Below are 20,199 nucleotides of genomic sequence, written 5' to 3'. Positions count from 1 at the left end.
CCGCCAAGTACTGCCTAGCCGGGGCCCTCGAGGCAGCGGCCGCGCGATCCGGACGTCTCAGCACGACCGCCTACAGACGGACGGACGGACGGACGGAAGGATATACGTGGAGGCGCCTGCTCAGGGCTGGCAAACCACGTCGCTCAGGAGCCCGGATCTAGAGAGACCACTGTGCTGAGACGCCCGGACAGCTTGGGAAACCTTGGCCGTCCCCGCCCTCCTGCCGCCCAAGGGTCCGCGCCGCGACCCCGTCTATCCTTTGTGGGAGGTGAGGCAAATGGCCTCCCCGCTCTGCCCATGTTCTCATCTGCCCAACCGGGGCCATGCCGTTTCCGGCCCCTCAGAGTCACCGGGAGGACTTTAGGAAACACGTCTGTGTATTAAGATCTCGTCCCACCCCCGCGCCGACCGGCGCCGGCGCCAAATAAGTCCCGCGTGCTAGCGGATCCCGAGAGCCGCGCGCTACTGACGGCCCAGGCGGGGCGGAGCTCCAGAGGGGGCGGGACCAAGAGGGGGCGGAGCCGATGAAGGAGGGGCGTGACCTGCCCGGCAAGAGCCGAGCCCCCGCTCCGCCCCCGCCCCGCGCGCTCGCTCGCCGGCTCGCGCGCGCCGAGGAAAACGTTGCGCAGGTTCAAAAATGGAACGTCGGCGGCGTGAGGGAGCGCAAGGGGGTGTGCGCGCGTGCGCGTGCGCGTGCGCGCCCGGGCGAGGGTGACTGGGACCCCGCCGGCCCGAGCATCGCGCGCCGCAGCCGCGGCCCCGCAGCTCCGCCCCCGGCCCGGCCCGGCCCGGCCCCGGGCCCGCTCGCCCGCCGCCCCGCATGGAGCTGTCAGCCATCGGCGAGCAGGTGTTCGCCGTAGAGAGCATCCGGAAGAAGCGCGTGCGGAAGGTGAGGCTGCCCGGGGGCGGCTCCCAGGACCCCTGTGGAGTCCCCTCCTGTCCCCAGCACTGTCCCCTCCGCGCTGGAGGCGAGGGAGAAAGTGGAGCGGGGGTGGGGTGGGTGGGCAGGCAGCCCCGCGCTGCCGGACTCGTATCCCCAGCCCGTGCCTCAGTTTCCCCCACCACCTTGTAGAAAGAGTAGAATAAAAGTTGTCGCCCCAGGATGCTGGGGGCAGCTAAGTCCGCCAGAGCTAGAGGTTAGGATCGGACTGTATGGATCCTGAACGGCATCCTTTCTCATCCTCCCCTCATTCTAAATATGGGGAGACTGAGGCCCGAGTTGAAGAAACGGCTTGCCTAGTGTGTTCGCGTCGGAGCTGGGTCTCGAACTCAGGACTCTGGACTCTCGGTGCCAAGTCCTTTGAAGTTGGAGGCGGAGCTTTGGAAAAGCGTCCTCCCGCCTCTTAAGTCTAACTGCTGGACTTCGATCCCCTCCACACCCCCACCTCCACGTCTCTCCCCCACTTCCAGTGCACACCCCTCTGTCTTCCCCTCCCCACCTCCCAGCCCCGCCCGGCCGGCTCAGTGGAGCCGCCTACGGCGCTGGGGCATCCTCAAAGCTCCTCCCCCTTTGCCTTCGCCTCCAAAACATACACCCTGCAATTTAAGGAGGCGTCTGTTCTGCTAGGTTCGGTCCCCGCGCCTCGGGCCTGGACTTTGGCCGTGCACATTTCCTGTGCACACGTCTGCAAAGTGGTCTGGCCCCAGACTGGAGGTTGGAGATGGAAGGCTTTGGGGAAAGTTCCTGTCCCGGCACTCACCACTATCCTTTTCCCTTATCTCCTCCCTGCAGCCCCATGGGAGGCTCTAACGGCAGGGCTGGGAGGGGTCTTAGAGTTCACCTCCTCCCATTTGACGAAGGCACAAACTGAGGCCCTGGCTGGGGAAGTGACCTGGTCAAGGTCACACAGCAAGTTAGAGATGGGTGTAGAGCAGGAGCTCCAGTTGGCTGTTTGCCAGCTCATCTTTCAAGAGAGAAAACTCAGTCCCGGCATCTTGGGTGACATCTAAGGGTGACAGTCAAGGTGGGCCATGACCTTTTCTTCCCCAACTCCAATGGGGTTGAGCTCTGTCTTCAAGTTGGGGCTGCCCCTCCTCCTCCCTTCCCTCAGGGTTTCCTCGATTTGAATTTGTTCCTCAAAGCTCAATGTTTTCCATGCAGTGTAGCCTCAGCAGGTACAGTAATTACTCCCTTCTACATGGGGCCTGAGGGGTAGTGCCAGAGAGTGAGAAGCATCATTCCTTTCGCCATTCATTCAAAATGTATTTATTGAGTATCTCTGTGCACCAGGCACCATTCTAAGCCCCGGGGAGGGAGCTCCTTCCCTCGTGGAGCTGCCATTTTGGCAGCAGAGACACACAGTGAAAGAGGAAATAAATATAGATGCTTTCCAAGGGGGCCGTGTGCCACACAGAAAGAGAACTACTGGAAGGCGGGAGGGAGGGTGTTGGGAAGGGTGGCCAGGGCAGGCCTCATTGAGGAGGTGACATATCTTGGTCTTCAAGTTCCAGTGTGGAAGGGTATCACCCATCAGATGGGGTTGGACTGGGAACTTTTAAAGGCCCCTGTCACCTTTGAGGAAGGGAGGAACCTGCCTCTGTTTTCTAACTACTGGAGGGGCGATCACCCTTTCTCAAGGTGGAGACTTTGTCAGCCTTCTCCGGGGTCCTGCCAGGTTCTTTTGACTTGAGAGTGAGTTGAGTCTTGGAGTCACTAGCCTGTCACCTCTGGCCCAGAGGCAGCCTCTCACAGGGAGGGGGCTGATGGGGCTAGAGCCATGTGGGACATGCCAGGGAGGAGTATTCTAGGACTTGGAGAGTCTTCTAGTCGAAAAAGGAAGGAGAATTACGGTGTTAGCACCGGGACACTGGACGCTGGATCTTTGGCCACGCACATCCCCACACGGTCTGTTTCCCCACACGTGACATGGGCTCCAAGCTTCTGCCACAGGAGCCCCAGAGGTGTCTGGGGCCCAGTGCACTCCTGTGTTCTAGTAGGGAGGACCGTCTGGGGGGGTCAGTTTGAGGATCTCTGGTTGATGGGGATCTTGTGGGGGGCGTCCCTGACAGTGTGTATGTGTTGGGGGACTTCTGTCTGCAGAGGGGATTGGGCCTTACTGTCGTGCAAGTGGTCGTAGGGGCATCTGTGTATCTCACCGTGTCTACTTCTTCTCTCTTTCTTCCCAGGGTAAAGTCGAATATCTGGTGAAGTGGAAAGGATGGCCCCCAAAGTAAGGCTTCTTTGTGTGTTTCTGTCTGCCTACCTGTACATCCTTCCATCCACCTTTTACCCTTTCTCCTGCCTCACTTTTCACTCCAGCTGCTCTAGTAATTGGCCAGCAGACCTTGATTAATCATCCTCTTCTCTGGGCCTCAGTTTCCCCTCTGCCAGCTGAGGGGCTTGGAGCACATGAGGGTGAAGGTGGGCCCCAGCTTCTCATGGGCCCCATTCAGTGTTGCACTCCACCTTCTGGTGGGACCCTCTGCTCCCCTGCTTCTGGCCTTTCCCGGCACCTAGGAGGTGAAGGCCCATCATCTTGGCTTCAGAGATGGCTGCCTGCAAGGTGGAGGGGCACTCAAGCTGCAGCAAGTACAGTGCCGGGTGGGGGTTTGTGTGGTTGGGCAAGACAAGTCTAGCCAGTGGGGCACGAGTCCTCAGTGCCATATAGCTAGGGACAGAGCCCGCCTTTGGCCAGCACTCTCCAGTCTACAGAGCAGGCTCCTGTACAGCCTTGTGAGGCAGCTGTGGTCCTGATCTCTAAAGATGAGGAGACAGGCTCAGAGAAGGTAAGCAGCTTGGCTTAGGTCACACAGCAAGTGGAGGCAGAGTTGAGAGTTGAACTGGGCCTCTCCATCTTCAGGTATCTCTTCTGTGCCTCCTCCATCTCCCAGTTGCGGGGCCAGGGAGCTGGGTCTAGGACCTCTCCCAGTTGCCCCACCTCTCCGCTGAGGCCCAATCAGGAACCTTCTCACCAACCAATCACCTCCCAGCAGGGAGTTGTTGGTGGAGGGGAGGGAAGGAGCAGGTCGTGGGGCCTCCCCATTGGTCTGTGGGTGCCCCACCTCCCAGCCCTGCCTCCTAGAGACTGACTCCTGGAATCCCCCTCTGTCCAGAGCCCCTGCTGTCTGTGCCAGGGGCTTTCTGCTGTGCTGGCGTTGGGGGCTGAGCTGGTATTTGGGTCCTGGGAGTGTCTTGGACACGCGGTGGTGAGAAACAGCAGAGAGGAAGACAGGCCATGCTGCCTCAGCTTCCCTCTCTGCAAAATGGGTTCAGTAGTCCAGGCCCTGCTCTCTTCTCACAGGCTCCTTCACTTTGTGGGGTGAAAGGCCTGGGGGTGTGTTCAGGATGGCTGCAGGCATCGTGATGATTAGGGTTGGTGGCTGGTTAACCAGATAATGCATTCATCCATTCCTGCTGCCCCTTCCCAAACCCCTGGGACTGAAGGATAATCCCCTCCTCCACTGGGCAGATGAAGGTGGGCTTCTGGTCTGGGTGAAGGGGCTGGTAAGAGAAGGTGGAAAGCTAGAAAAGGAACATGTTCAAGGTGGGCATACTCCCTGGGTACTCGCTCCCCTCTTAGCTTCCACGCCAGAAGGCATTGCGTCCCAGCGGGACACCAGCCTGTTGGCCTTCAAGGCACCGTTGGCTAGTTTTCCTGCTCTGTAGACTCCCTTCTCTAAACAGAGGTTTTTATCTATTTAAACTTCCTTCCCCCACTTTTATTAATCCTGAATGAATACGTCTGCCCATCAGAGCTTCAGTCAGGGGAAGGACCTGGCATTCCAAGAGCAGTCCCTCCATGGTTCTCCTGGCCTGTGCCCCCGAACCTGGGGCCCACTTGTTTCCTAACATGCTGAGACCACCAGATGGGCCCTCATGACTGCTTTTTGTGACACTCCCCGCTCCAAGGGAGTTCTGGAAGCCCTGTTTGGCCAGATGACCTGGGGCATTTCTGGCTCCCCTATACTTTGATCCTGGGTTCTTGGCCTGGCTCACAGCCAGACAGCTGGGAGCCCTTTAGCAAGTCCCCAACATGGCAGGACCTCTGCTTCCATCTCCAAATTGGAATAAATCCTCCAGCACAACAGTGTTGTGAGGATTAGATGATGGATATAGGGTACCTGATGCATGCTTAGCCCAGACCAAGCACTTAGTGAACGTTTGCTATTAATAGTAAGTTACACAGCTCAGGCTTCTAGGTCTCCACTCAGCCGGGAGAGGGGTCTGGGGGCGTCTGCTCCTCACAGGGGCCCAAAGTAGCCTTAGGAATCATTGAGATCAGTCCTCTCATTTTTCAAATGGGGAAACTGAGGCCCAGAGAGGGGAGTTATATACAGTAATATAACTGCCAACCCGGTGCAGCATGGTGCCCACTTTATGTCATCCACTGTGCCACCCCGCTTCACTTGGGGGAAAACAGGTTCAGTCGCAGGGAGAATCAGGAGAACCAGGGCTCCTTTGTAACCCACTTGGTCTTCAGTCTCTCCTCCTCAGGGGGCTTTGCTTGAGGAAGAGGCTGAGAAAGTGGATGGGGAGTAGGTAGCTGGGCAGGCTGCCCGCTGCAGGCCTGGGAGCCTTGGCTAGGGCAGGGCAGTGATAGCCTGGGTGGGAGGGGAGTCAGATTCTCCTGCTCCCCAGCACCCTCCGCCCCCTGGGCAGGGAGGCTCATGTTAATAACAGAAGCCATGATTTAAACGGACACTCACTCTGTGCCAGGCCCCTGTTAAACCTTTGGGTTCTTTGCCTCTTTTCTCTCCCCAACAGCAGACAAATGACTGCCCTTCCTCCCCAGCAGATGGGGTAGAGGAGCTATCTTGCTTGTTCTGGAAGGAACAGCAAATGGCACAGGGAGGGGCTGGGGGCACAGGGCAGAGGATGTTAAATAATCAGCTACATGCTGTCAGCACCACAGAGATGCTCACACACCCCACTCTCATCTCAGCCTGCCCAGGACCCTGCCGCTCCTCTTTGGAAACGCTTTCTTTCCCTCCGTTCTTACCCACTTGTGAATGCTACGCCATTTGTGGGGAGGACCGCCTCCATAGAGCTTCAGTAGTGATATTGTCAGTGTATCAGGGTACCGCAATAACCAAGCTGCCTATCAGTAAGCCCCTATTAAGATCAGGCATTGGCCCCTGTAATTGCCTAACGGCAACCCATTGTACAGATGGGGAGACAGAAACCCTCAGCAGAGGCGTCCTTGCCCCAGGTCATAAAGGTGGGACGATTTGAATTATGGGCACCTCCATTTCCCCACCTGTAAAATGGGGCCCTAGCCTCATGGAGCCCTGTGGAAGGCTGCCTGAGACAAGAAAGGGTTCGTAACAGTGCCAGACGCGGAGGAGGCTCTTCTTTCTCCTCCAAGGCCAGGTTGAGTAGTGGCAGCACAGAGTCCTCGGTTTGGCCCTGGCAGGTGTGTGTTTGCGCTCTCCAGGCTTTTGATATTGATTTAATAAATGCTTGTTTGCTTTTATTATGTACCACACTGCTCTAAGTGCTTTATGTGGCTTAACACATCTAATCGTCACATCACCCCTAAAAGACAGGGACTATTGGTAGGTCCGCTTCACGGATGAGAAAACGGAGGCCCGAGCAGCGGAGTCACTTGCTCACCGCCGCCTTCGGGAGTCCGCTGCGCTGCTTCTCATTTGGGCGAATCTAAATCGGAGTCGGGGGCTGGGGCGGGCCTGGCTCTGCAGGGCGCCCCGCCCCCGGCACGGCGGGAGCCTACGCGGCGGGGCCCAGGAGGGGCGGCCGAGAGCCTGTTTACCCCGGCTCCGGTGGCGGGGGTGGGGCGGGGGCGGCGGGGCGGCGGTCACGTGGTCGTGTTTACCTCGGAGCCGGTGCGCGCCGTCCCCGCCCCCGCCCCGCCCCCCATCAGTAGGCCGGGTAATCTGGCGCGCACGCTCCCGCGCTGCGTGCGTGCGTGTGCACGCGCGGCTGCCCGACTCCGGGGGGCGGGGCGCACGGCGCTGCGATGTGGATGGAGCCTCTGTCCGCCACGCTTGGTTCCCGCCCAGCCGGCGGCCCGGAGACCTAGACCCCGAAGCCTCAGGCCGCGGGCCTCGCCGGCTGCGCCCTCCTGTCTTGCCTGTGCCCGGCTGTTCGCAAAGAGTGTTTGCCCTCGCTGTGGTCTCTGGCTTCCCACACTGCGGAGGGCCGCTGATGGCCCCCTGTTTAGGAGGGCCGGGGTGTCCGAGAGGGTGAGGCGCCTGTGCAACGCCCCGCCCGCCTTTCCGCAGCACCGAACGGGGCCAGGCCTCCAGCTGCCAAGTCTCTCCCTTTCTGTGCACCCGCTGTGTGCCAAGCCCCGGGTCAGACACTGAAGACGTGGCCAATCAGACTGTGCCCCTCTCCTATGGACGTTACAGCCCGGTGAGGGGCCATTTACCTCGACATGTGAGAGATCCAAAGGGAGAGGGTGGCCAAGATTCAACTGAGTTCTGACCACAGATTGGCCACTTCCTGGCTCGGTGATCTTGGCAAGATGCTTAACCTCTCTGCCCCAGTTTCTTCATTTGTAACATCTGTAACCTACCTCATAAGGGTGTTACAAGGAATGGATGCGTCCTTGCAGTAGTCTGCTCTGGCACCTTGCTGTTATGGTGGTGGTGGTGGTGATTCTTAAGATGAGGAAACTGAACTACAGAGAAGGTTAGGGACTTGCCAGGAACCACAGAGCAGCTGCATCAACAAAAAGTGGGCAGGGCAGTGGGGAAGTGGGCAGGGCAGAGAGGACTAGAGCACTGAAGAGAAACATCCACAGCTAGAGAAAAAGGGAGGGCCAGGCAGAGGACACTGGAGGAACACAAAATTCCCCCTCTCTTCTTACTAGTTACAGTCAAGGAAATTCAACCTTTGTCTGGGGGAGGGGAGGAAGGTTTGAAGTCTCTGCCAGCTTCTGGTTGCTTTCAGTGTGGGCTTTACCCAAACTATAAAAAAAAATCTCAGTTTCACTTTCAGCATTTCTCCAGGGTGAGCAAAACTCTTCAGTGCCTTCTGCAGCCATTCCCAGAACACCTGGGGGCTGGGGGCTGGGCTGGGCACTCTGGCGAGGCGTTACAGCCTGCCAGCCAGGACACCAGCTTGATTCGCCAATAAGGATGATTCACCAATAAGGATGGCAGGTGCCCAGTGCGATAATAGGGCCCTGGAGAGCAGCTGAGGGAGGGTTCATTCTGCTGGGAGTAGGACAGCTAGGAGAGGATGTCAGGAAAAGCTACAAGGACCTGATTCTTAAAGGATGAGGAGTTCACTGGAGGAAGGGGGCCCTCCAGGAGGAGAGCACAGCACGTGCAAAGGAAAGGAGCTGTGATGGTGCCTGCTCAGGCTGGGCGTGTGGCACTCTGGGCATGGACCTTCACTGCTGAGTCCACGGGGCCCAACACGAAGTAAGTGTGCAGAAGTGTCAGTGAAAGAAAGGAAAGAAGGGTTCTGTCCTTGGGCAGCTTGCTGTTTAAATATTGATTGGACTACTTTTAGGTTTCACAGTAACCAGGATGGTTGAAGATGAAGGTTTAAACTTGGCTGGTAGAAGGCAGCAGGGGCAGGGACTCTGCCTGGCCTCTCTCTGCCTCGCAATACCTCCCTAATACCTACTCACCTCCCTCTTTTATTTATTTATTTTTTGGCTGTGCCACGTGGCTTGTGGGATCTTAGTTCCCCAGCCAGGACTTGAACCCAGGCCCTTGGCAGTGAAAACTTGGCGTCCTAACCACTGGACCACCAGGAAATTCCCTCACCTCCCTCCTTATCCAGCAGTCCTGGGTGCAGTCTTGGCCAGAATCACAGTCCATTGCTTTGGTTTTGTTTATATACACCCAGGTACATACATCTACATATATATGTGTTTTTATGATTATATGTGTATTTGTGTGCATGCATATATATACACCCATACATATATATATATATATTTTTTTTAAACAGTTATCAGGACTTGGATTGTTTTTTAATGATTTTCTTTTTTTTTATAAATTTATTTATTTTTGGCTGCGTTGGGTTTTTGTTGCTGGGTGCAGACTTTCTCTAGTTGCAGCAAGCGGGGGCTACTCTTCGTTGCGGTGCATGGGCTTCTCATTGTGTTGGCTTCTCTTGTTGCAGAGCGCAGGCTCTAGGCACGCAGGCTTCAGTAGTTGTGGCACGTGGGCTCAGTAGTTGCGACTCAAGAGCTCAGGCTCAGTAGTTGTGGCGCATGGGCTTAGTTGCTCCGCAGCATGCGGGATCTTCCCAGACCAGGGCTCGAACCCGTGTCCCCTGCATTGGCAGACGGATTCTTAACCACTGCGCCACCAGGGAATCCCCATATATATGTTTTTATATTAAAAGTTTTTAATGTATTAGCATCTGTTTATGATGAGTCATCCTGGTTTTTCCACTTATGGAAGTCATAAAGAGTTTGCTTTTAAAATAAAATGTTTTAAAAAAGCAAGCTAATTTTTTTATACATAAATTTATTTATTTTTGGCTGCGTTGGGTCTTCGTTGCTGCGCGCGGGCTTTCTCTAGTTGTGGCGAGCAGGGGCTGCTCTTCGTTGTGGTGCGCAGGCTTCTCATTGCGGTGGCTTCTCTTGTTGCGGAGCATGGGCTCTAGGCACGCGGGCTTCAGTAGTTGTGGCACTCGGGCTCAGTAGTTGTGCCTTGCGGGCTCTAGAGCGCAGGCCCAATAGTTGTGGCGCACGGGCTTAGTTGCTCAGCAGCACGTGGGATCTTCCCGGACCAGGGCTCGAACCCGTGTCCCCTGCATTAGCAGGCAGATTCTTAACCACTGCACCACCAGGGAATTCCCAAGTGAGCTAATTTAAAGGCAGATACTAAGTAAATAATCGTGCGGGTGGAAGGAGGATGGCTGAACTCTGGAAATGCCCAGTTCTGTCCCAGCAGGGAATGCTGTCTGGCCTGGGAGTGGTGGAAGGTCCCTCGTGGAAAGACCTAAGGGCCTGCTGTAGGACACTGTACCATTCAGTCACTGAACATTTACCAAGTTCCTGCCGTGTGCCAGGCCCCACCTGAGAAGGGAACTTCAGACCTGGCCTTGATGGTGCAGATGTGTTCCAAGGAGGGGGAGGGAGCAGCTCAGCCTGGGCAGAGGGCCCACTGGGGCTGGGGCATCAGGGGGGCCAGGGATGGTGACAGTAATAAGCGCAGAGCACTTCCTGTGCACCAGGCGCTGCTCTAAACACTTAGATACGTGAACATGTTTAATCAGCACAAGAGACCTTTACAGATGGGGAAATCAGCATAGAGACACTGAATAAATTGTTTAAAGTTGTACAGCTAGCCAGGGCAGAGCTGCGGTTTGAACCCAGGCAGTCTGGCTCCAGAGCCGCAGCTCTTCACCACATGCTCTTGACTCTCATAGGAAGGGAATCCGGGGACATATGGGGCCTGCCCTCTTCACCTGAAGTGAACATGGGGATCTAGTCCGGAGTTGGACGCGATCACTTATAGGGTGGTGTGATCAGCGCTCAGAATGAGGGGAGTTCCGGTGTCATGCAAGCCCCCAGGAGGCCTCCGACCTACCCTGGTAGCCAGGGACAGTTCATGGGATTAGGTGACAGTTAACACTGGATCAGGAAGGGGCAAAGTCCTGCAGGCAAGTGGGCCTGGTGGAGCGGCTGCGGCCTCTGAATGGGGGGTGGTGGGGTAGGGGGCAGGTCAGCTCTGACCCCTTGTCTCTCTCCCCAGGTACAGCACGTGGGAACCGGAGGAGCACATCCTGGACCCCCGCCTGGTCATGGCCTATGAGGAGAAGTAAGGGGCTCAGCCTGCCAGGGGGCTGGGTGGAAGGCAGGCGCTGAGGTTTCATGGGCAGCTGCTGCTGGCTTGGCTCCGAACAGTGGTCACTGGGAGCAGGGTTCTGGCAGGGACTGCCGGGTCTCGTCCGCAGCTGGGGGAAGGTGCTGGGCACCAGGTCCCAGGGCAGCTGAGGGCCCTGTCCCTTTCCGGCTGCTGGGTGATGCCAGCCACTCCGCTAACGACCCCAGGCCTCTGTCTCTCTGCTGTTGTAGGCCACCCCCAACAGCACCTGCCCCGATTTCCCCAGAGGCAGGGCTTTCAATTGCCGTGAAGAAGGTGAAAATGGGCGTAGAGATGCCATGCGTGCGAGGGGCAGCAGTATTAATCATGCCCAGTGATGGGCCAGAGGGAGGTTCCCCCCTACAGATCCTCTACCATGTTTGATGAAGCTCTCAAGAAAGGCCAGGGGAGGAAGTGTGGCTTTGGAGCCAGGACAGCTGGGTTCCGGTCCCTCCTGCTTGGCTACCTCCTAGCTGGGAGGCCGTGGGCAAAGCTGCCCCCAGGTCTCAGACTGCCGCGTCTGCCAGTGCTCTGCTGCAAGTGCTCTTCCAAGGGTTGCTTAGTGATTGGCAGCTCGTCCCATGGGCCATGACGGCACACCTTAGCGGGGAGCTTCTGCCAAAAATGTTGTTTCTCCTGGTGGGAGGGCCTTTTGAGCATAACCTAGCCATTCCCTTCTGCTGCATGAGCCCCAGCGTTATTGGCCTCCCTGCCGGCAGGCTGCCCAGTCTTTCTGCCTCTCCCCAACCCATTGACCCTGTACAGTGCGGGACCGTTTTATAAAATCATTTTTATTTGGTTCCTTTTAGCAACTGCCTGAGACAGGGATGAGGGTCTCATCTGACAGATGAGGAGACCGAGGCTCTGAAGAGCTAAGGGGCTTGTCCAGGGTCCTCGCAGCTGGGAGGCAGCCCAAGTAGGACTTAACCTGGGTGGGGCTCCTGAGTCCCAGTGATGCCGTTCCTCTGCCCCTCCTCGCCCCCTGCTGACCGCTTTTCCCACAGGAGGTCTCCCGCTGCTGATTCAAAGGAAACGTTCCCACTGCTCTTTCCTTTAAAAATCACAGTGTTCCTGTCCCACAGCTTCTTTCTGGTTCCCGAGTGCTGGTGGGGCCTTGATGCAAAAGGGTTGTGACACTGAGAGAGCCCTGTGGAATGTCCTGGATTGTGGTAAGGAGAGCATTGGGCAGGTGTCAGAGGCCTGGATCAAATCCTGGCTCTTCCACTCACCAGCTGTGAGGTGCTGCACAGGACCTTTTTCCTCTCTCAGCTTCTCTGTCTGTGAAATGGGGAGAACAGTGCTGACCTCAAGGGCTCTCATGGGGAGGAAAGGCTTGTGAAAGCACTCCGCAAACCATTAGGTGTGGGCACACACGGGCAAATGTCTTCCTGATGGTAATTAGGGGTCAGCTAGTTCATTCTTTCATTTGTTCAACAAATCTTTATTGAGGTCCTACTGTGTGCCAGGCACTGTTCCAGGGACTGGGGCACAGCAAGGAACAAAACCAACAAACATCCCTGCCCTCGTGGGGCTTACATTCCCGTGTGGAGACCTGCAGTGAAAAGTACACCAGTAAATGTATAGATGCCGACGTGCTGCCTGCTGCACAGACAGGGTCAGGCCGGGGCCGCTGCTTTCAGTGGGATGGTTAGGTGGTGGCATTTGACCAGAGACCTGAGCTAAGTGAGGGAAGGACCCCAGTAGGTATTTTAGAGAAGGCCATCCAGGTGAAGAGCACCCCAGAAAGTGATGCAGAGATGGGCTGAGGAACTGCATGGAGGCAAGCGCGGCTTCGAGAGTGGCCAGCTGGAGTGGTGTGAGCTGGGCAGGGGTGGGGCGTCTGGGGGAGGGGCAGGGGCAGGGGCAGCTGAAGGGGTGGGCGTGCAGCTCAGGGAGGGCCCCGTGAGTCCTGGTAGAGGATTCGGATGTTGCTTTCAATGAGTCAGAAAAGTCCGTAGTTAAGGAACAAATGAGGAGCTTGGGGATTTCTACAGACCCACCGTGTGATTTGACTTCCTCTTTCTCTCTGGGTCTTGGTGAGAAGGAGATGGAAGCGGGGTGACGACCATTTTAACACCTGCTTTGCAGGGTTTTTAAGAGACTCAGAAGGAGTCGGGCCAGGGGGCTCTAATGGGGAGTCCCTGCATCCCAGGAGGGGCCAGTGGGGCACTGAGGGCTTGTGGGACCACGATCCCCACAGCCCTGGACACTGATGGGCCCTGGGTAGGTAAGGACTGGACAGAATGGAAGCTCCCTGCACACCCCCGCCCCCCCCACTCCCACGGTTGCAGGGCAGGAGCGGGGGTGCTACAGATGGGAAGCCAGGTCATGTGGCCTGGGCTGCCGGCCTGCCCCCCTGGCCCTGACTGGGTCCCCAGGCCTGATCTCGCCAGGCCTGGAGCCCAGAGCTCAGCATCTTCACTAGTGGCAGAAGTTGTCAGAATTGTGGCATTGGGCAAATGGCTTAACCTCTCTGTGCTTTAGCTATAAAATGAGGACAGAAAATGTGCCTCCCTCACAGGGTGGCCGTGAGGGTTAAAGCATTGAGAGCAGAGCCTTGTACAAAGTGTGCAGGACATAAAAATAATAATAAATAACACTTATACAAATATAATAAAGACATATTATTCTTATTCTTTTCCCTCAAGGCCCTTTCCTTTTTCCTCTCTCTACTTCCTCCTTCTCTTCCTCTTTTTTGTTTTTCTTCCCTCTCTCTTCCTCTTTATTATTTTAGTCTTTCTACCCCCCATTTTGAGAAATGCCGGGCACCTCTCTCGCTCCTCCCAGGGGCCCCGGGGACCAGCTGAGAAGGGAAGCTCTTTCTCCAGACTAGAAAACTGAGGGCCAGAGAGGGAAAGTGACCAGCCAAGGTCTCCTGTGGGTCAGGTAGAGCTGAGCCTGGAACAGGGTGTCCTGGCGCCCAGCCCCGGGCTCTGAGTTAAGGTTCGCACCCTCCAGGGCTTGGGAGGCCTGGCTTGGTGTGGGTATCCCACGCCCTGGGTGCTTCTCTCGAATGCTGGTTCTAGGGCCCCACGGCAGACCTGCCGAAGCTGACTCCGTGGGGAGGGAGGGAGAGCCCTCCCCCCAGCGTCCCTGGAGTCTGATGTCTGGAAGGGGGTGGCAGCCACTGCCTCGAGGAGGGACCAACAGTGGAAACAGGCTCCACGGATGGACTGGCTTAGCTTGGCTCAGACTGAGAGACTGGACCAAGGCCACAGACGGCATGTGTGGAATGAAGTGAAACAGAATGAAACTACTTTGAATTGTCCCATCACTTCCAGCACATTGTTGGCGTCTCTGGGGTGTTGTCTGGTGTGTTGTGTGTGGCTCTGTCTGCGTCCTCAGGTTGTGCCTTGTGTGTTTGTGATGGGAGGAAGGCATCCGGCAGAGAGTCTGGCATCTACTGGGGACTGAATGCAGGCTAGTTTTTCTCCCCTTCCCCAACCAGATGATACAGACGAATGGGGGCCTGTCCTCCCCACCAGGTTCGTGGAGATGCCAGACTGGGGGGCAGTTCTGGGCAGAACTTCGCTTGCGAAAGGACTCGTGGCCATTCTCATCAGTCCCCCTGGGGCATTCAAGGCAAATTTAATTAACAGGTTTCTGTAGACGTCTCCTAAGCGTGGAAACTGGAACTACATTGTTTTGGGGGCTGTTCCCAGTGCATATAGAGAAGAGGTCTGGCATGACCCTGGGGCCGTGAAGACCCACATATTTTTGGAGATGTCCCCCGAGTCCCACCTCTAGCAATTGGGACCAGTCGCTGTGCCCTCACCTTTAGTCAGGTGGGAAGATGCAGCCCTGGGAGTTGAACACACGACCCCATTGTTATGGTCTAAAGTGAGGAGCCCTACCCCAGGATTGGGGGGTGGCCTGTGGAGGGTGTCCCCCTCCCCCATAGACAGCAGAGAGCTGGGTGGAGCGGATGCCTTGCTTTCCCTTAAATGTCAACAGTGTTTCCTTTTGTTCTGCCATCTGCTTTGCACCCCAGGGAGGAGAGAGACCGAGCATCGGGGTATAGGAAGAGAGGTCCGAAACCCAAGCGGCTTCTGCTGCAGGTAACCCCACCAGCTCTGGTGCCCGCCCACAGGGCCCCCTTGCTCCTCCCACCAGCCCCTGCCCATCCGTGCATTTGCACTGGGTAGTTCTGCGGAACCACTAACCCTCCTCGGCTCCACCCAGGACACTGTGGGGTGGGGCGGGGCACTTAGTGGGTAAGTTTCAATGGGAGGAGTTGGGAAAAGTCAGAATGTGGGGCTGGTACCCCTGGAAGACACCGTGGGTGGAAGGTACTGTGGAGGGAGGGAGGGTGGGTGTATGGCTTACGGGATCCTAGAATTCTGAAAGCTTAGAATCTTGATGCTCCAAGTCCCCAAAATACAAAATTGTAGTAGTTGAGAATCTTAGAAGCATAAACTTTAGAAGAGGGAACAGGGGCGTCTGGAATTTTAGAATCCAAGCAAAGGAGATTCATAGAATTCTGGAACCACAGCCTTGGCATGGTCTAGAAATGTATCATTTTTTAAATTATTTTTAAAACTTTTTTTAATTTATTTTTTATTATTATTATTTTTTTAGCTGCGTTGGGCGTTGGTTGCTGCGCGCAGGTCTTCTCTAGTTGTGGCGAGCGGGGGCTACTCTTCGTTGCGTTGCGCGGACTTCTCATCGCGGTGGCTTCTCTTGTTGCGGAGCACGGGCTCTAGGCGCGCGGGCTTCAGTAGTTGCAGCGCATGGGCTCAGTAGCTGTCTGGGGTCTCTAGAGCACAGGATCAGTAGTTGTGGTGCACAGGCTTAGTTGCTCCGCGGCATGTGGGATCTTCCCAGACCAGGGCTCAAACCCATGTCTCCTGCATTGGCAGGCGGATTCTTAACCACTGTGCCACCAGAGAATTCCCTAGAAATGTGTCATTTTGAGTGAGAAGAAGCCCTCTGCCACGAGACTGGCAGCCCGTGTTACCCAGGTCTTGGGGACACTTTGCTACTTTCACTGGTTCGCACTGAAAAGAGGATGGAGTCTGAAGTGATGTAGTTATGTGATTTGAGGCAAATCTCTGAGCTTGAGTTTTCTCATCTGTAAAATCGGGATGATAAGAATACCTGCTGTCCTTAATTTAATAAGGCCCACCCGGGAATTTGAAGCCAAAAAATAAGGCTTCTTGGTCCACATGCAGTGTGAGCCATGTCCAACCTCCTGTCCATTCCATCGAGAGTCACACAGCTGGATTAAAACCCAGATCTGAGTCCTGGTGCTCCTGGACCCGTTAGTTAGTAGCTGTAATTCTCTCATGGTGAGGTAGAGAAGGACAGAACGGTATGAGAGTTACGAGGCCTGTGATGGTGTATGAGCCAGGCTGAAGGGGTGGGTTTTGATAAAGCTGCATATGGGATAAGCCCTCTTAGCACTGCAGTATCTTCACAGTCTCCTCCCAGTTCAGCTCTCCTCCCATCACCATGACAACCTGAACCCCATGCTGAGTGATGGGGATTAGCTGGTGGGACTGAGGAATGGAACTTGCACATGTGATCTCTGCCCCCAACTGGAGATGTTTGACCTACAGTTCCTATCTGCTGGCCTCACTCTCTTCCTGGGAACTCTTGGCCTCTGGTGACAGGTAGCAGGAGAAGCTACTGTCCCAGAGTGATCCAGGCCCCCCCAACATCTTAGCACCCAGGATCTTTCTTGGGTTTGTATAAATTTCCCCCCAAAGTCAGTAAGACAAATGCACAAATTATAAAACTTCGGTCTTTGAGTGGCAGAAGCACGCGCCCTCCAGCCCGTTAAGCAAGAAGGAGGCGGGGCAACAGACGTCTGGACCCAGCCAGGGCCCCCCTGCGGCTCAGAGCCCAGGAGAGTCCAGGGGGAATGGAGGGGTGTCTGCAGGCTGCTGGCAGACCTTCCTGTGGCTGGGTGACGTGGTGCACCCCGGTGCCACGTGTACCCCTGGTTAACTTTTCCCAGGAAGCTTCAGAGCCCCGTGCCTCACACCATTTCCCTAGCGAGCTGGCCGTTTCAGCTTTTGGGGGTCCTTTAGAAGCAAAGAGTCCTTCCCTGTAATGAAGAATAACTCCTTAATTTATCTGCCTCATAAATGCAGGTGTGTTTTTTGTTGGTCAGTTTTCACCTTGTACCACTCGTGTGCCTCCGCCATGGACCAAAGGAACGTGCCCTGAGGCCCCGTCCCTGAGCCACTTACAGGGCCCTGGGAGGCGAGGCCGCACTGTGAGGCCTCTTGGCTAGCTGGGCCAGGTCCCGGGGCTGGGGCTGGTCAGGGGGAGCGCTCTGGGCTGGGGTGAGGGGCGGGATGCCGGCTGGCTCTGAGCCCTGAAACACGGGGAAGAGGACCCCGGGCGGGAGGGCCAGCACGAGCAAAGGCGCGGCAGTGGGTGGGAGGGCAGGGCTGATCCGCCGTGCCCTGGCTTGCCCCCGCAGCGGCTGTACAGCATGGACCTGCGGAGCTCCCACAAGGCCAAGGGCAAGGAGAAGCTCTGCTTCTCCCTGACGCGCCCACTCGGCAGCGGGAGCCCCGAGGGGGTGGTCAAGGCGGGGGCACCCGAGCTGGTGGACAAGGGCCCCTTGGTGCCCACCCTGCCCTTCCCGCTCCGCAAGCCCCGCAAGGCCCACAAGTACCTGCGGCTCTCACGCAAGAAGTTCCCGCCCCGCGGGCCCAACCTGGAGAGTCACAGCCATCGACGGGAGCTCTTCCTGCAGGAGTCAGCGGCCCCGGACGTCCTGCAGGCGGCCAGCGAGTGGGAGCCTGCTGAGCAGCCCCCTGAAGAGGAGGGTAAGGCGGCCCAGCCCCGAGGCTCAGACCCAGGGACCCTCAGAGCTGGAAGGGTCCCTCGAGTCCTCAGGTCCAGTTGGTCCAGTGCCCAGAGAGGGCCTGGGCGCTCCTGAGGCCACATAGCCTGCAGGGACCCTGGCACCAAGCCCAGAGCTCTTTCCGTGGTCCCACTCGGGCTGAGTTCATGTCCAGCCAGGGAAGGTACATGTAGTGACGTCTTCCTGTGTGTCCAGCCTTGAACTAGGCCCTGACCTGGCTGGAGACTCAGAAGAAGATCAGGTGTTGGGGGTGGGGTGGAGGTGGTCGACAAGCTGCCACCCACGCCCACCTTCCCCACCTTGTTGCCAACGCTGTCCCCCATCTGTCTGTGTGTCTTTGTCCCGTGGCTGCAGCAGACGCAGATCTGGCCGAGGGGCCCCCCTCCTGGACACCCACGCTCCCCTCAAGTGAAGTGACAGTGACCGATATCACCGCCAACTCCATCACCGTCACCTTCCGCGAGGCCCAGGCAGCTGAGGGCTTCTTCCGAGACCGCAGCGGGAAGTTCTGAATCACCATTTTTACTCTTCTTCAACTGTTTTCTTTTGGGCTTGGGGTGGGGACTTCCAGAAATGGGGAGGGGTTGGGGTGGGTAATTATTTTATTTAAAGAAACATTGACGAGGAGAAGGGGGGAAGATCCCAGCACTCTCCCACCGCCCCGCCCCTTTCTCTGTGCGGACGTTTACAGGGCGGCCTTGGGTCTGTGTCAGGGCCGGGCCTGGGGAGGCCTGGCACTGCTCTGTCACTTGGGGTACCATCTCCAGGGTAGGATGGGGACAGGACCAGCCTCCCCCGGACACCTCCATCACCATTCTTCTCTAGAGAGACAGCAGCTGGTCCCCAGGACTAAAGGAGGATGGGAAGGCCTGAACCCTCCCCTTAAGCAGCCCACCCCAGCCTTTCTGGTTGGTTTCCCCTTTGCCTTTTTGTGTGTGTGTGTTTGGGGAGGGGTCTTTATTTTTAACTTTCCACTCCAGCTTTGCGGGGGGACATGGAGGCTGGCTTTGACCAGAAGTGATTGGGTCACAGAGCTAAGGGGCTGGGAAGGGTTTGACATTGCTGGGCACGTCCCACCCCTTCAGAAAGGTCTCTCCTTTCCCCTGGGGGCAGCTGCCAGCTAAGCCCCTTCCGCTGAGAGCCACCCGCCCCAGCTCCATTGCCTGGCCCGTGCAAACTGCTCACTTGCCCACCCAGCCCTGCAGGTGTGTGCACACGGCCCCTCGCGCCCTCATGACTGCATGCGCCGGTCCGCAGACGTGTGCAGCGGGTCTTGCAAGCCTCCTGACCGGGTGGACGGGGCGGGGTGGGGGGGGAGTGATTCATAGCACAGAAGAGCTTGCTGTAGGCAGCCCCGCTCATCCCACCTTGCACAGCACTTCGCCTGACAGGACCTATCCGAGTCAGCGTGGATAGCTGTCAGTGGAGGGCAAGGCTCCGGCCAGGGGGCAGCTGGATGGCCTCCGACGCTCCAGGCGTGCGGATGAAGTCTTGTGGTGTCACCTGGGTAGCCACGGGCGTGCAAGCGTGTGCATGTGTGCTGTGCAACGGCGCGAGCTCTGAGGCACTTGTGCCCTGTCCCCCCACCCCCGGGGCTCCTGTTCTCTCTGACTCAGGTGACTTTCCAGCCCTTCTGTCTCCCCTCTTTTTCTGCCCTCCCCTTCAACTCAGCCAACCAGACATGGGCGTGGGTGGTCAGGGAGGGAGGAAGCGTCCCACCACCTTCTCAGGGCAGCCCTCGACTCCTGACACCCTTCCTCCTTCCATTCTGGGTCTCCCCCGCATCCACCCTCAGTGCTGCAGCTGGGACTAACCTTGTTTCTCTGCGGCGGGACCTCTGCCATGTCTTCCTGTGGTCGGGCTGTAGTGGGTGATGGGTCAGGCTGTGCACGAGCCCCCCACCCTGGCAGGGGCCTGTGTCTGCCAGAAGAGGGGCGCTCCGTTTCTGGTTTGCACAGACGTGCCCTGTGGACTAGTGGCTCCCCTGGCAGTAAGGAGTGACTTCTCCCCTATCCTGGTCCTGCAGGGGAGAAAAAGCCAGATTGGGGGTGGGCCCCAGGGGAGCAAGTGAAAGGCTGGCCCCCTCGCCTCTCCCCATTGTCAGACCAGGCACTCAGGTCCCTCCCCCGGGGCTGTCTCCATGCTCTGCTGTGTCCTGAGGAAGTGGGCAGAATCCTGCTGAGGCTCGACTAGGGCAGTTCTTCCCCCAGACTCTTCTTCCCAAGTTCCCAAACCAAAGACAGCCTGCACCCCCTTTTTGTTTGGGGTGCCTTGCTGGCAAGATCCCAGATCCCTGAGTGTCTGTCTCCCCTTCCTCCTTAATCCTTCGTTGTCCAGGGTCAATTCAGTGCTTCCATTGGGGGATGGCTTCCTCCCCACCACCCCATGACTTGATTCACCCCCAGGCTAGGGGGTTGTGTCTAGGGGAGTCTGGGGGTGGACCAGGGAACGAAGGGGCAGTGGGGAACCTCCCCAGCTGCGGGACCCTGGGGAGGGGAAGGGCAGCCTGAGTGGGAAGCTGTCCCAGATCAGGGGCTCCCGGCAGAGGGGAAGGTGGTGGGCAGGGGTGTCGCGCTGACGGAAAGCTGTGGGCCCTGGCTTGGGACTCGGCTGGCTTCAGCTTCCAAAAGAAGTCACACTCC

General features: G+C 57.2%; 1 protein-coding gene across 3 annotated transcripts; it reads left to right on the top strand.

Moving 5' to 3' along the window:
- Positions 1-628: 628 nt before the first annotated feature.
- On the top strand, positions 629-19,972 carry CBX7 (chromobox 7). Of its 3 annotated transcripts, none has more exons than XM_027107691.1 (6): positions 629-889; positions 3,127-3,170; positions 10,627-10,692; positions 14,729-14,795; positions 17,168-17,519; positions 17,915-19,972. In XM_027107691.1, the coding sequence occupies exons 1-6, from the start codon at positions 821-823 to the stop codon at positions 18,067-18,069; spliced, it is 753 nt and encodes a 250-aa protein (XP_026963492.1). In that variant the 5' UTR covers positions 629-820; the 3' UTR covers positions 18,070-19,972. The 3 variants fall into 3 exon arrangements, with proteins under 3 accessions (XP_026963492.1, XP_026963493.1, XP_026963491.1); XM_027107692.1 differs by having other exon boundaries at positions 632-889; positions 17,447-17,519; positions 17,912-19,972; XM_027107690.1 differs by having other exon boundaries at positions 632-889; positions 17,912-19,972.
- Positions 19,973-20,199: the final 227 nt, after the last annotated feature.

Source organism: Aethalodelphis obliquidens, unplaced genomic scaffold (assembly GCF_003676395.1).
Source record: "Aethalodelphis obliquidens isolate GAN/ISIS:26980383/991018 unplaced genomic scaffold, ASM367639v1 scaffold8, whole genome shotgun sequence".
NCBI lineage: Eukaryota > Metazoa > Chordata > Mammalia > Artiodactyla > Delphinidae > Aethalodelphis > Aethalodelphis obliquidens.
The sequence above is the reverse complement of the archived record's forward strand: the minus strand, read 5'-3'. Positions and strand labels throughout refer to the sequence as shown.